The sequence below is a fragment of the Bemisia tabaci genome, chromosome 6 (assembly GCF_918797505.1).
Source record: "Bemisia tabaci chromosome 6, PGI_BMITA_v3".
NCBI lineage: Eukaryota > Metazoa > Arthropoda > Insecta > Hemiptera > Aleyrodidae > Bemisia > Bemisia tabaci.
In genome coordinates, this window is record NC_092798.1 from 1,326,925 (window position 1) to 1,342,525 (window position 15,601).

Consider the following 15,601-nt stretch of genomic DNA (forward strand, 5'->3'; position numbering starts at 1 on the left):
TTTCTAAAGTGAGAAAATGTTCGTTTTTCAGTCGGTTTCAGCTATAACGATCAAAATTTGGTCCAAATTATATTTGAAGGCGAATTCTCAGCTCAATATTAGCATTCACACTTTTTATGAAATAAATATTTGATTTTGATGCCTTTGACAACAGTGTTCCACGATTTGTTTACAACACAAATCAGTCTCGCCTCTCGCCTCGCCCTCGCCCATGTCTTGCCATCTATTGAGTATTTTCATTGAAGTATTATTAAGTATTTTAGTTATTAAGCGTTATAAGACAATTATTTCAGGTGCTCACTTAACTCTAGAGTCATTTATACTATCACACTTTGAATTTTGGATCCGGAGCTATGTCAGAGAAGTTCAAGATCAATCGAAATTTAGCAACTGTACTAGACGCTGAAGGGAAGGAAATTAAGGTAAAAACTGAGATAACAAACTCGTTTGCCAGTGTACATCTTCTTTAGAAATATGACCCTTTTGGTCAGAAGTCATCCCAAAGACACAGTCATCCAAGTCAATCGAAAGATGCCCTTAAGTTTCATTACGTGGTTTTGATGTAGCGAACTTAGAGCATTGTGAAACTAAGCCTCCTCAGACTGTTTGGAGGGTGAGAGAGAGAGAAAATGACTCATGGAAGTTGAACCTCTGGCTTTTTATTGAATTTTTTCACAGCATATTTTGGTGCGTTGTTGGAGTAAACTTTCAGTCAGCATTGGGTACTCAACGCTAATGGATATCTTGTGATCGTTGATTACCCGTTGGGAAACACGTCGTCGGTGGTCTCTGCTGACTAGCTAGACACTCTGATACCGCTTGCACAATTACATTTAGAGGTCAGCTCAACGCTCTCAACTACCTCCGAAGATGGATTAGACATGTTCTGATATCTAAATTAATCGATAATCGTGTTTCGATAGATCAAATTTATTTATATCGATATGCCGATATATCGGAATTAATTAATCGATATCAATCGATATATTTAAGGGGCACGTTCGAAAATGCGTATGAACGCATATCGAAAGGATTCATGGCATTTCACCGATTATTACCTTAAGAGCATGACCATCTGAGGTCCTTAAATCGCCGGTAGGACTGGATCTAGGATTTTTGGGACAGTAGATGTATTTAGAGGCCTTCCCACCCCCCAAGTGCACCTACCTCCTGAGATCAATTCGCGCGTTTTTCAATGGTTTTTTTTCGATCAATAATCGAAAAATATAATCGAAATATCGAATTTTCAGATATTGATTATTAAATCGAAATTTTGACTTCCGATGTATCGATTATCGACATCGTAATCGGAACATGTCTATGATGGATGACTTGTTGACTTCCGTTAGGTAAACAGTCCAGGACATCCGGCAATCCAAACGGTGTGGAACAATGCCGAGTATTTGGAATCGGGTAATTCTGTTGCCCAACAGCCCCAAACAGTTTACTTTGACAACGCAGCTTTTATTTGCACTGTAGGAAACAATGGCCAGAGAATGTTTGTGTGGCTTATCTACCCATCTGAAACTCAGATTGCTCTATAATCAGGAGGTCCTTAGTTCGATACCCGGCCAGGCGACTTGAGTTTGACAATCTTAAATAATAGGTGCATAAGGCTGCTTATTGATTAAGGACCAACGGGGATGGAACTTTAACTTAAAGTGCCAGACTATCCTTTCGGGGATATTTGAAGTGTACAAAAACAAAATTAATTGTGATAAAACAAATTTTCAGTTTTTATTAATTATCATGAATGAACTACCTACATTACAAGAACAATTTCTCATTCTCTGTTTGAGATTTATGATGGTGGCCTAGAATTTTGTGCCAAATTAACCATAATTGGACGGAATCAAACAGATAGGAACCAAGCCACATTGGGATCAAACCGAGTAAAAGAGGTTTAAAGTTTGGCTCCTGCATTAGACTCAATGTAAAAGATACGCTTCAAGTGTAATCGCTGCAAAATTTGCGCCAACAAAAACTTTGAATTCTTGGCGATAGATAGCAGAGCAGTGGTTGAGTTCAAAACCACTCATAACTCAATTTTTTCCAAAATGTGGATTGGTTCCTTTCTGCTTAACTCAGTCCAATTAAACCAGAATTTAATTTTCATTGATGGTTATGGTTTTATTAATATGGTCAGGATCTCATCTATGAAGTTGCCGGTGATTGAGAGGCTTTATCTAAAGTCTACCTACAGCTTGCGTAGGTCTGGTCAGAAGACGTTGAAAACATGTAATTCTTAATTAAACCAGATGAACTGTTGGCAATATTCTTTAACAGTTCATGAACGGAACATTTTTTTTTTATAGCTACAATGAAAGCAGTAACTCTCAGCAGGTCTATTATTGAAAGTTTAAGGTAGCCAGATTGGGCATCGAAATGTGATATATTGCATGATTCAAATAGGGCTCTGTCTATTCTTGTGCACCAACATAGTTTCTATAATCAGGCCGCTTACCAGCCATCTTGATAAACCTATTCATAGAATTTCAATCTTAGAGGTGCGTTGTTTCTCTCATTTTCCAAATAGTCGTTTCTCTCCATCTGACACCAAATCAGCTCACAAAGATATTCCCTGAGGACATTAATTTTTGTTTTATCTCATTTGACAGGTCCAACCAAGAGAAGATGTGGAACAAGATATCAAACTTCAAGAAATCATCGACCTCCTCGTTGCTGCTGGCTACTTCCGAGCTAGAATCAAAGGTCTATCCGCTTTTGATAAAGTAAGTCTTTCATATTGTCAGGTAACTAACAGGTAAGTGTTAAGTAAGACAACCAGAATGTTTGGGATCAGCTACACGTTCAACTCAGGTAACACTTAACTCAGGTAAGTGTTGTAGGTTGGAAACTACAACACTTGATTGCACTACTTCAAAGTGTTTGCTGCAATTTCATTGTTTTAGTAACTAATGAGCCATCTTGATTGCTCAAAATTTTCATAAAACATTTTCAGAACAAAGATGCAAAATTTTGGCCTTTTTTGAGAATTTATGCTGAGTAGTGGATTATGATGTGAAAAATACACAGTACTTAGTAGCCTGATTTAACTTTTAGGTACAAGAGGAATACACTAGAAAATGAGTTTAACGAGGTGAAAAGCAACAAGAAAATACAATCAGGATGTCTCAGGCCAGTTGTACACCAATTCTTAAGTAGATTCAAAAACTAAAATGAAAAACTTAAAATACTAGAGTTTGTGCTGATTTGTTCCCTGGTCAGTTGTATGCTCATCTTCCTGTTTTTTTAATTTCTTTTTTAAACTTTTGCCTCTAGCTAAGAATGAACGTGTAGCTGATCCCAAACATTCTGGTTGTCTTACTTTTATTAGCTTTGTTAAACTTATTTTTTAGTTTACTGCTCTTGTATTTAAATTGGATTTTCTGCAATGTTGCAAACCGAGGTAAGTAGTTTCCGACTATAGCCATTGATACTGTATCAATGGCTACAGAATGTATCAATGATACATTCTGATACATTCAATGATCAATGATACATTCTGATAATTAAAAATTAAGAAAAGTATAGGAAAAAACTTTAAGTAATCTAGTGAAATTTCCACTGTCCACTAGAACTGCATGGATTAGAGAAATCGTTGAGGTGAAATCAAAACTATGTTTTGAATTGGACGTAATTGATTGTGATTCAGTTATCATACGCTAGGGTTAGACGATGCTAAGTCAACTGTCATCTTAGCTCACCAGAGACCACTCTTTGCACAACCTCAAAAACTGTATGATTATGCAACTTTTTTATTTTTAATTTCCGTGATATCTCCAAGGAACTCCCTGAAATTATACCTACTTGAATGAACAAGAAACGATAAAATAAGAAGCAATAAGATATGTAATCAAATTTTAATGTTGTCAGTTTCTTTTCTTTTTTTTTTGTCTTTCATTTATTTTTTCTTGAAGCAACTTGCAGAAAATGAACATTAATGAAATCTTAGATGTAGATGGGTAGACTTCTTGTCCACCACCAAGTGCTATTGAATCATTCTCTGCGTTTGTTTACAGGTTGTGGGTGGCATTGTTTGGTGCATTGACTCATGTGATGTAGACATAGACGTTGAGCTACTATTTCAAGATGACTTGACAATCGGGCAGAAGATGTAAGTTCTTTCTACATGTTTTTTGTAGTTTGTCTCACCATCTGTCTCATCCTAGCAGTATTGACTGTCAAATTGGACCAGATAAAAAAGTTAAAAAACGAAAAAATGTACCAATGAGGAACCCTTTTTGTTTTTTCTTAAGTGAAATTGGGTGAAATTTACACACAAAAAAAAATTTGCATCAAAGTCTTAATGAATTCGACTGTCCATGAAGAAAAATTTTCTTTAAGAAACAAAATTTTCCATAGATAGATCTTGTTGAGTGAGGTGGAAAAATTCGATTTTGTAATTTTGACAGAAAATTCTTCTCAGTGTCTTGAAGAATGAATTCAAAGAGATGTAGTTCATTATTTTCCCGTCAGAGAGCGCAAAGTTGTATCATGATAAATTTTTGTGTCCTGATCTTGGCAGATCAGAATTTTGAATAGGTTTTTTTGGCTCCTGCATTCCTCAGACTAGCACTTCCAAATCACGTTAACTCTGGTTTGGTTCAAAATTTTTTGGACGTTTGTCCTAAGGTGCTTTTAAAACAGTTGTCTCTGCTCATGGATCAATAGCTCATTTATGACCTTCAGTTGACTAAGGTCCCTTTTTTGTAGATGGTCACAAATTGTAAAAAGTGAAAATCTATGCAAAATGCAAGGGGAACTGAAAAATACTAATTGAGCAATTCATCTAGGATTTTGGCTGAAGTTTACTAAAACACAATGTCAAAGAATTTTTAGAAGTACAAGGTAATATTTTTTCATTGAAAGGGACAAAAAAGTTTCCTAATTTCTATACTTTTACGGTTTTTCTGAGAGTTTTCCTCCTTAAAATTTAAGATTTTGTAATACATTTACTCAATACTGCTAAGGCATTCTAAAGCGCTTGCCAAATTACTTTGCCAAATGAAGAGTGGGACTGAAGATCCATTGTCTACATTTCCCAACCGTGAATAAATGCATGAATCGAGATGGTGGCTTCTCTCTGTAGAGTTATCAACTTATTTGGTGGGAATTCATTGGAATCACCTTTGAGTAATTCCGATAATATAAATATTCTTGTGGCAGTGTAAAATTATTTGATTTTTTTCTTCAGTAATCAATAATTGTAGATGATAAAAATTTAGGTGCGGATTTTCACTCTGAAGATAATTGCAGCTTTTTAAACTGTTGTTTTAATGCTGGCTGTGTGCTTTTGATCTTGACAAATGGAAAAGTGCTACTTAGGTCCATCCAAAATGAGAGCCTGCTGCAGATAATGTTGTGCTCTTTATCATAAGTTCCTCCAAAGTTCATAATTCCTTGTGATTTTACCCCTCAGATCCTTAACCGAAAAAATTGTTGCTGTCCTCCCGAAGATTAAATGCCCTCACAGAATAGAACCGCATCAAATTCAGGGTCTAGATTTTATTCATATTTTTCCAGTTGTACAAGTAAGTAATAATATAAATTCCAAATATCTCATTTTCTTTTCTTTGGTCTTTTCTGGTCCAATCCTTGACTTCATCAACTGAGAAAATCGTTGTTCGTATCCTTAATCCGAGAATAATTTAAGTAATCAAAAGAAAGTTTTTATCGTCTCATCAATCTCAATTATGATGAAATTTGAGGTTTATCACGTTATTTTTTTATTAAAAACTTGTCAAAATTTTTCTATGCATCTCCCACAAGAAATTTGTATGTACCAATTAGATCTTTGATTTTTTTAGCATGAACTAGATTCATATCAAAAGTATTAAAAAAAATAAAAAATGAACTTATGTGCAAAATATTTCCCAGCAATACATTACATTGTAACAATCATTTCTACACTCACTACACACAAACCTACTTAAATATTCTATGATAGTTTCATACTTGATCAGAAAACTATTTAACTTCATAAAAAAAATTTATGGAATAAATTATTGAACAGATGTGAGTGAAGCTCATCCTAATTTTTTTAAAATTTTAGAATTAAAATATTTTCGGGAACATGTAAGTATGTAAGGAAGAAATTACAATTTTGTCAATATATATGTAAACCAGTCAAAAATCAACCTCAAGACGTTTTAATCTTCCATCTTTTTCAGTGGCTTGTCAAACGAGCAATGGAGACTCGGGAGGAACGAAGCGAGTATTTGAAGAACTATGCTGCTAACCAATTTCATAGAGTCTTCCATTTTGCTGAAGGTGAATCTGAGAAGAGCATTCAGAAAGCATCCGTCTCCAATATTCGAAAAATTCAGGTACCAAGACATTTTTACAACACATGCCTTCCGTATCTCATGAAAGTCCTGCTTTTCTTAAGGATGTCCCACTCGAGCAAGTATCGACTTTGTATTGGAGCATTCAAAAGTTTTTGACGTTTACAAAGGTTACTAAGTTCTATATTCTTGAGCTTTTGATATCAAATGATATTTTCTAAAATAGATATACTTCAATATAAAATCATGCATTGAAACACTTGTGAAGTTGAGGGCCTTGCAGGTTCAACAGTTTCATCACTTTCATAAATTTTTTCCGGCTTAATTGCTCCTAGCAGGGTTGCAGCAGTTGGGGAAAATCGAGAAACGTCAAGGGATTCAAAAAACTTGGCAAGAATCCGTTAAATGTCATGAAACATGACGAAAGTGTCAGGAAAAAAAAACCGCTGAACTAACTTTCTCTTCTCTTGTTGAACTTGTCTGACGTTGCAAATAATAAATGTTGAGTGTTTGGGTTCGGAAGTGACGAATTTTAACCTGTATAACGTCAAATTTCAGGGAAATCAGAGGAATGTCAGGTTTCATTTTCTCAATTTCGTGGCAACCTTGTCTCAGTAATGTAATTTGTTCTCTTCGTGGAAACCTTGTGAACATTTATACATTAATTTTCTCTCAATTTCTCACAGTTAGCAAGTCATTTTTTTTTAATTTCCTCAGGAAAAACATGGTCCTCAACGAAAATACCGCCGAACAGGAAAACTGCCAGCAGACCTGATGACTCGTGTTGAAAGTACGCTGTTGGAGTACGGAAATGTTTTAACAACCCAGGTACCACTACAACAGTTATTTTTTATTTTTCTTGATTTTCTAATATTCTTTCTTAGTCTTCTTTAAAAAATTGGATGAGATTCTTGAAAATTACTAGCCTTACCCATAGAAATATATATATATTTTTTTTTCTAAAAATAAAAATTATTAATCAAAAGTCATTACTAGGACCATCATTGCTCATTTCTCTGCCAGCAAATGTGTCTAACGTTTTTAGTTTACAATCCTTAAACTTTTAGAAGTGCTTTGTTGCTGTGCCTTAAAAACTTTTTAATACTTTTTGCTCACTTAATAACCATAAGTCTAGGTTGAACGACATTCTATTTTCCGTTGTAGTGAGTCCTGCAAAAATTTTATTTTTTCATAGTTTTAATTTTTCATCACTCAAATGATATGTCTCATGTTTGTGTGTGCTTATAGGGCGTTTACTTTTTCTTTTCCAGGGTGGCATCGAAAGTTCCAGTGATAATCAACAAAAACATGAAGTGGTAATCTTTCATTTTCCTTGGTTGAGCACATCAGATTTCATGAGCTACTAATTCTAATAAAAATAACACTTTACTTGACCTAAATTTTTATGACAGTTTGGTTTTTATTACTCACAAAGTTCAACCGCACCAATTATTCACTACAAGTCTTTATATTCCATTCTTGTTAGAATACAAATCATAATCAAGTGAGTTTTAAATATTTTTGAAAAAAAACTTAAAGCACAAAAACATTAAAAGCCCACATTTTTGCAATCTTTCGTATTTGGTTGTGCGTATCAAATTGTCTGTGTGTGAGTTAATGTATATGGAAAGCTGTCTGGGCAAAAAGATAAAGTACGTGTAAAAAAAAAACTTCACTGAACATATTTATTTTCTCCAATTTTATACTTTTTTACCTCCGAATATTTTTATTAAGCACAATTATTGTATTTTTTTTCATCGATTATTTTTTTGCCCGATTATATTGTTTTTTCTCACTATTATTTTTTCAGAAATAAAAATATATTATCGACATTCCACCGCAACGTTGCCACACAGTCCCATGAATGGCGTTGATGTTTTTGAAACTAAATGTACCTACCTAACCTTAAAAGCTCTAAAATGCCTGTGCCTTGCGTATGTTATTTAAGCTCCTGTAAGCCCCTTTGGATCATCAAGTGCTTAAGAAGACCACTCTTCGTTGACTAGAGTTGCTACTAGCCATCTCATAATAGTCTTCTTTTATCTTATTGGACTGTGTGGCAACGTTGCTATGGAATGTTGATAATATATTTTTATTTCTGAAAAAATAATAGTGAGAAAAAAATAATCGGGTAAAAGAAATAATCGAGGAAAAAAAAATAATCGTCCGTAATAAAAATATTCGGAGGTAGAAAAGTATAAAATTAGAGAAAATAAATATGTTCGGTAAAGTTTTTTTTTTTACATGGTACTTTATCTTTTTGCCCACATGACTTTCCATAAATGTATGTATATTTTTCTTTTTTTTAATTTTGAGAATAACATTTTTCTTTTTGCTGTCATTCTTTGTAACGACCAACCCATTTGTTTTTTTAACGGTATATTTTGCTTGTGGGAGCTGAATAATTAATTAACTAACTCCTTTCATGTTGTGTGTTTAATACAGGAAAGTAGGAAGGAAATACTGAAATCCTTCACGTCTACAACTGACACGGTGGTAAGTTGTTCTATTATTTGGGCTGTGCAAATATTCGCAATTAAGATTATTCGCTTGACTCTTGGATTACTTGCAAATTGCGAATATTTGCGTCGTAGAGAATAGTGAATTTTCGAACCAACATTTTCGAATATTCGCGCAGTCAAAAATAACGAATTTCCGAATGGCAATCATGAAACGTCGCGACTACCTGCGAAAAACTTCCATCCAAGACATGGCTAACGGCGGATCTCCTTTGATTATTACCGACTTTGCCGAGTTTACAAACAGCGCGCACAATTGCGATTGGCCTACGTATCTTGGTTACTCCAAGGGTATCATACATTGAAAGCTAAGTAACCAAGGCGGAAATAGGAAGAAGTTTATATACACACTTTCATTGAAACTGAAAAAATAAAATACTAAAAATGTGTTTGGTAATCCTTAGATACTAGCTTGACTGCCTGCGCAGTTACCTTCAAATCCTGGGAATGCATACTCAACTGCAGGAGCAGTCAAGCCAACATCCAGGGATCTTCAAACACATTCTTAACAGCCTAGGCTACTATCACGGCATTTCATTGTTTTCTGTACAGGTGTATGAGCGAATGGAAAATTCTTTTAAAAATTAATCACATTTATTTGTCCACTTTTGTAATATTTGCGAATTTTCGCACTTAAAAAAGTCATTTTAAATTATTTGTTTTACTATTCGTAGTTGTGAATAATTTACTTTAATTATTCATTATTCGCGAATAGTTGGCAAAATTATTCGCTATTCGCTTCGTTTGAAAAATTCACTATTCACATAGCCCTATCTATTATGTTTGAAGTCTTCTAAATTTCGAAAATTGTTTTTGCTTCTATAAGAGAAGAGCGTATTGCAAAGTGGCAAGAATTTACAGGATACCTTAAAAGTTTCATATTATATGTACAGTAATGCCCCAGGTATCCGATGATTTGTGATGAGGGTTGTGTTTGTGTTGAATATCGAAAAGGTTAGGTAATCAAAACTACCAACTGAGAAAGTGCTGTGTCAGGCTTTGTTCATAACCAGATGGCAGAAGCTCGACCAGCTCTGCTCCATTGCATTTGTAGGACATATTTATTCAGTGAGGGGAAAACACAGAAAACCACTTTTATATTAATTTCTTTCCCTCAAAACTGTTTTTTTTTGTGTCAGCCGACTTGTTTTGACAAAAACTCAATTTGACCATGTTGGATATTTGAAACGTCGCATATTCAGGATATCACTGTAAGAGCTTCCTTTTTTTTTATCAGTTTTGTCGCAACAAACAATTTTTCTTTCTTCAATCCGTGTTTTAAGTGGGAGACAATTTAAAAACAGCTCCTGAGAGTGTCCAAGGACCACGTTTTGGATGCGTTTGCTATGAATTCAAAATGAATTGAAATACCCTCATTCTGAAGTGACTCTTAATTCAAAAATGACTAGGAAAATCCTGTTTTAAGTTTGATCTGTTCTTTAATTTTTGTCTTTAAAAAAAATCAAAACCACTCTTGTCTCTCTAGAATTTGTTACTTGTTATTTTGGGGAGTAAATCTTTTTTGATTGCTTGTCCTGATAGTTGAACGGTTTAAGTGTATCTGTTGTGTTGTGTTTCAGAGCCGCGTGACCCCAGCAATAGTAGGCAAAATTGTGAGCAATAAAACAAGCGAATTCAGAGAAGCCCAGCTCAAAACAGAGGTTAGCTGCTTCTAAATAATTATTTCTAATTGTACCTACGTAATTTACATATATTTAAGAATTGGCATATAGAGTGTAAAAAGAGCGTTACCAGTCATGCCTACTGAAAAACTGCCAAAACTAATGAGGAAATATTAATTTTCAAGATAAATTTTTCTCATTTGTACAGTTTTACTGAAAGAAGTAGTGGATTTTTAAGGTTATAAAATTTTACTCAGCTCTTTGGTAGTATTGGTTAAAAATCTTAGATAAAAAGGAATGATCCGTTTTCATAGTGAAGTATTACAAATTTTAATCCTGAGAAAACTAATTTTCCTCGTTGTAATGAGACAAAGAGTGCTGAGTAAAAGTGTAATGGCTTCAGTCATTTTTTAGTTTACTTTTTTTCTAATATTTTGTGTTATTTTAAATTGATTCATTCTTCAATGATTTGACATTGATTCAAGGATAATATTTTGCATGAAGAATTTTATCCATTGCTTTTTGCATTTCAGACTCCTGCCGAGCGAAGGATCAGGCAGCTTAAAGAGAAAGTTTCAAATCTTGGGATGGAAAACAACCAGTTGCAGAAGCACTTAAGTGAAGCTGAAGCAACTTTAAATTCTATTGCCGAGAAAAACGAAGCTTTTAGGAAGACGGAATCCTTCACTGAAGAGGAAAAGCGGTATTGGATTACACAATAATTTTACATATTTCTGCTTGGAGTTATGGAAACTGTGTATAATTGTAATTAAAACTTGTGTATTATAATATTTCATGAAAACTTTGCTGAAATGAATTGCACTATCAGGAAAGGAGAGATTATGATGCATTTCTCTTTGAAGTTTCAAGATTTTGGGAGAGCTCATCGATGTTCATGAATTTTAACTCGAAAATTTTGCTGAACATAAACTGATTTTTCAGGGTTTGCATACCAGAAAATGTAATAGAATGTAATCCTGCAGTCAAGATCTCGAATACATTTTCGCCAAACCAGCGAGCTCGTAGAGCTTTTTTGACTGGAAAATTAGACACTAGTTATCATTTTATAAGGGACGATTGGAGGACACGTCCTAAAGTCCAGAAATTATCATTGATCAATTGACTATTGAATCATTTCTCCAAGTGTGGAAACTCCACCTTAACTGTACAGGTGTTCTTTGTGCCAAAATGATTGTCAAACTCTCTTTTAAGCAGTGGTACAAATGCCTGGTTTTTAGTTTGTTGGTAAAGAGCTCCTTTTTTGTGGATAGTCACTTATATTCTACAATGTGGCAGCAATGAAAATGTAATCGATAATAATAATGTTCGGCATCATGTCATTTTTTCAGGCGGTATGATGAACTGAGTGCATTATTGAAGAAGACTGAAGAATTGAAATCACAAGAAATCAAATTCAAAGAACAGTGCAAGGCGGAGTCAGCAATCCTTCAACAACAAGTCAGGTAATTTTTTAACATTTGCATGAGCAGAGACAGTCCCTTTTTTAGGAGGTATGCGAACAATCAGACTACTCATGAGCAGCAGTCTATGTGGCTGTCCTTAAAATATATGGACGCATTTCTGTCAAATGAAACTATGTATGTGCATTATGACGTGAGCCCTGTTATGCATATATTCTTATGGGTCTCTGAGCTCATATCTTAATGCACATAGTTCCGTCTGACAGAATTACGGGCATACAACACTAAAGTTCGGATTTTTCAACCCTTTTTCACGCTTTTGTGAGGTACTTCCTTATTCTCTGTCATGTGAACACAAAATAATGTAATGCTTTCCTCTCCCCTGAAGCATTACATATCTTATTAGCTAAGAACGTTTGAAACTGGAACTCAATGGTTGGAAAAAATGTTTTGATAAAAGTTATCTGTTTGCAAAGCCTCAGTACATTTTAAGAGATCTTATCAATTTTTGGTGCAGTTTAACATAAAAAAAATTTGACCCTAACCATGCTAAAAGCTGACTTCAGTACGAAGTCATCGAATTGTGAAGTCGAGTTTTCCATCTTTTTTCAAAATAAAATTGGTGATTGAATCTGTGGCTATGGAAGATTGTGTACCCATCAATGTGATACATTTCTCTACAATTTTAGCTTAAAATTATGGGAGAGATTTCCAAATAAAAATGTATTTCTGAGAAATTGTGTTTTCATGAAAGTGTATAAAAAATCCAAAGGTCAGGAAGTATGTAGACTACATTATACAGACAATTTTATAAAATTTGCTTATAGTTGCTTTATATTTATTTAATCTGAATTTTTTTTTTTTGAAATTAGTGAAGCAGAAGCAATGGTGGCAGAACTCCAAGATGACTCGCAAGGAATGAAATCGCAGTTGGAGATTTTGGAGGAAAAGGTTAACAGCGCTCGTTTGGAGCTGGGTAAGAAAACACGTGCTGTCTCTGCACTAGAACGCCAGCTGGATCAAGTACCGGAAAATGCAGAGCTGGCGCAGTATCAATTGCGATTCATGGAATTATACAGTTTAGGTAAAAAACACATTTTTTCGATCTGGCACACTTACTTACGGTTTACTTATTTTTGATAAAATTCCATTATCAATGAGGCCTTTTAGTTGAAATACGAGAATTAATAAAAAGAGACAATGAAGAAATAATGATAAGAACACTGAATGTATTCGGACTGGTATTATTCATGTATTTCTGGAAAAATGCAATTATTGAAAGATCAATATTTCACAAAAGCTGACGTTGATAACTGAAATTATAAAATGCGAATCTCCAATCGTGCCGATGCAAGTATCTGCGCATGTTTTCTTTTTTGATAAGAAAACTAATCAATAATTTATCTTGAAAACTTTCTTACATTTTCTTCAATTACTGAAAATTATTTGCAGAAAATTTCAATAAGATATTTTTGATAGTTCTTTCACAAAAAAATAAAATAATGTTTGAAAATTTGAGACATTGCTTTTGAGATATCGATTGTTCAATTTTAGCCGTACCTGTTGAATTCACTTCTATATATTCAATAAGTTGCAGGTGTAATAATACGTTAATTTCAACTTGTACGTTTTTTCCAGTTGCTGCTAAACACTTAGAAACGAAACAATTCTACACACGCTATAACGCATTAAATGATACTCACCGCTACTTAAACCGTGAGCTTTCGTTACTGAATTCAATCACCGATAATTTTCAAGTGTGAGTATAGTTTTATTTTAGCAAGTTCATTTGAAAGACCTTATTTTAGCCCTATCTTTATTTGAAGTCCATCATTCTTAATGTTGAATTTCTATCAATACTTGCAGAGTAAAACTGCATTTGAACTGCCAATGACTGGACTTTTTTTGGAGTACGTATAGGAATCCTTTTGAGTGGGCAATATACATGTTCGCTAGCCATCAAATTGTGAAAAGACGCACAGTATTCTATTTTCTCTTCTCTTCCTCTCATATTTTTCTTTCACTAACCCATTTTCAGGATCCGTTTTTTTATCCCTTCTAATTTATCATAATTTAAGGGAGTAAGCATCTGTGCAATTTTTCATCTATCGTCCTTTTCCCTGGTCTCCGGAACTATTTTTTTTTTCCGACTTGACGACGAAGCTTATGCAGCTCCTCTCATGAAGTAATTCTTTGTCAAGCCAACTTATCTTTTCTCTTTCTTTTCTCAGGGCCATGTCCAATTCTTCTGGGAGGGATGAATTTCTGGAGAGCGTTGATAATATAGTGTCAAATTCATTTTTTCCCATTTTTTTTCTCAGGGCGATGTCGAACTCTGCCGCCAAAGATGAATTCTTGGAAAAGCTCGATAAAATAGTCGAAGAGATCCAGTCAAATAAACTTAAGGTAAACCACCATTTTCTTTTTCTCTCTACAAGCATTTTAACTTAAGTGGTACAAGGACTACTAGAAATCGTAACAGTGTGCGTCTTATTCCCAAAAATTGATTCAAAGGAATCTTTTCCTCTTAGGTGTAATTTATCAATGAATACTTAAAATTTTAGAAAGATAGGAAGTTTGGATGATGAAACTTTTTTAATGTAAGGTCTCAAAACTGAACCTAGTTTATTTCGGCTGATTAATTTGTCGTGCACTCTCATTACTGTTCATAAAGATTGAGGATTCAACAGTTTTTCCGCTTCCTGCCTCTAAAATTTTGCAGGCTCAAAATGACTCTGGGTAATTTTTACTGAAGGTATCTATCTTATTTCCTGGTAATCACTTATTTCCAAACGTCCCCACAACCACAGTGACAAGTTTCTGCAAATTTTAAAATTGTTTAAAGTTTCAAAGTTTGGACCAAAATATTTGCAGACTTCTTTCAGAGCCACTTATAATTATTTTCTTTTAGAGCCACTCTAAGGCCTTGACTCTGCGTGATGTTTCACAGGATTTTTCCTAAGTTTGAATCCCAAGAATGAAACTTCTGGGTTTCTTTCCCGTTAAAAAATACTTCTTGTTACACAAAATTACTTCTTGTTTCTAAGTCGTTCCTGGGACTCCACAAGGACTCTTAATTGGTACTGTGATTAGTATTGAGTTGACTAACTCAATATTTTTCCCAACTTCATAAGTGAGATTTTTTCCTGGGACAAAGCCCATGAAACGTCCTGTGGAGACAAGGCCAAAGATTACAACGAAATAAGAAAATCTTATTCTAGATACCAAAATTCCCTGATTTGTCCCGACTTTTCAGGATTAACTTAAATTCACTGACATTCCTTGAACTTCTCAACCTAACAACTTTTTTTAATCATTTCTGAAGAAGTATCCAATCACAAAATTGTTTTCCTGTCTATACATGAGCTTCCTTTACTTATTCCATTTTTATTTGCAACTCTTAATTTTTCTTGCAGGTGGAGCGACGGAGAAACGATGAGAAATTAAATCGTGATGAATTGAGCGCGGAGCTCTCATCTCTACAGGATAAGCAACGACAATATGTTGCCGCATTGAAACAGCTCAGCGATGAATACAAAAACAGCTGAGACTCTTTTCATCGCACATATCACTGCATTTAGCTCATCAAATCGTTTAATTCTGCCTGTGATAATATGTTAATATGATGATATTTATCGAAGTGTCCTTTATTTATAGACTGACTTTTATTTACTTATACACGATCACTGAATATAAAGATTTGTTACTCTTATCTTGGTTCGTTTATTTCGATTTTTGGTTCATGCAGTAGC

At 34.2% G+C, this 15,601-nt stretch overlaps 1 protein-coding gene across 2 annotated transcripts; it reads left to right on the forward strand.

Annotated features, from left to right (window-relative positions):
• Window positions 1-174: 174 nt before the first annotated feature.
• fidipidine (coiled-coil domain-containing protein 93) lies at window positions 175-15,561 on the forward strand. 2 transcript variants are annotated; one of them, XM_019046683.2, is made up of 15 exons: window positions 175-422; window positions 2,619-2,732; window positions 4,023-4,117; window positions 5,423-5,534; window positions 6,174-6,329; window positions 7,005-7,115; window positions 7,559-7,603; window positions 8,733-8,783; window positions 10,387-10,467; window positions 10,962-11,131; window positions 11,778-11,891; window positions 12,722-12,933; window positions 13,488-13,608; window positions 14,081-14,255; window positions 15,266-15,561. In XM_019046683.2, exons 1-15 carry the CDS (start codon window positions 354-356, stop codon window positions 15,395-15,397), a joined length of 1,758 nt encoding a protein of 585 aa, XP_018902228.2. In that variant the 5' UTR covers window positions 175-353; the 3' UTR covers window positions 15,398-15,561. The 2 variants fall into 2 exon arrangements, with proteins under 2 accessions (XP_018902228.2, XP_018902229.2); XM_019046684.2 differs by having other exon boundaries at window positions 176-422; window positions 14,171-14,255.
• The last annotated feature ends 40 nt before the right edge of the window (window positions 15,562-15,601 follow it).

What these genes read in the sequence shown, in the direction of transcription:
- fidipidine (XM_019046683.2), top strand. Translation starts at nt 354, where the DNA reads ATGTCAGAGAAGTTCAAGATCAATCGAAATTTAGCAACTGTACTAGAC. An exon ending in GTCTATCCGCTTTTGATAAA is followed by an intron (nt 2,733 to 4,022) that starts GTAAGTCTTTCA and finishes GTTTGTTTACAG; the next exon opens with GTTGTGGGTGGCATTGTTTG. An exon ending in GAAATGTTTTAACAACCCAG is followed by an intron (nt 7,116 to 7,558) that starts GTACCACTACAA and finishes TTTCTTTTCCAG; the next exon opens with GGTGGCATCGAAAGTTCCAG.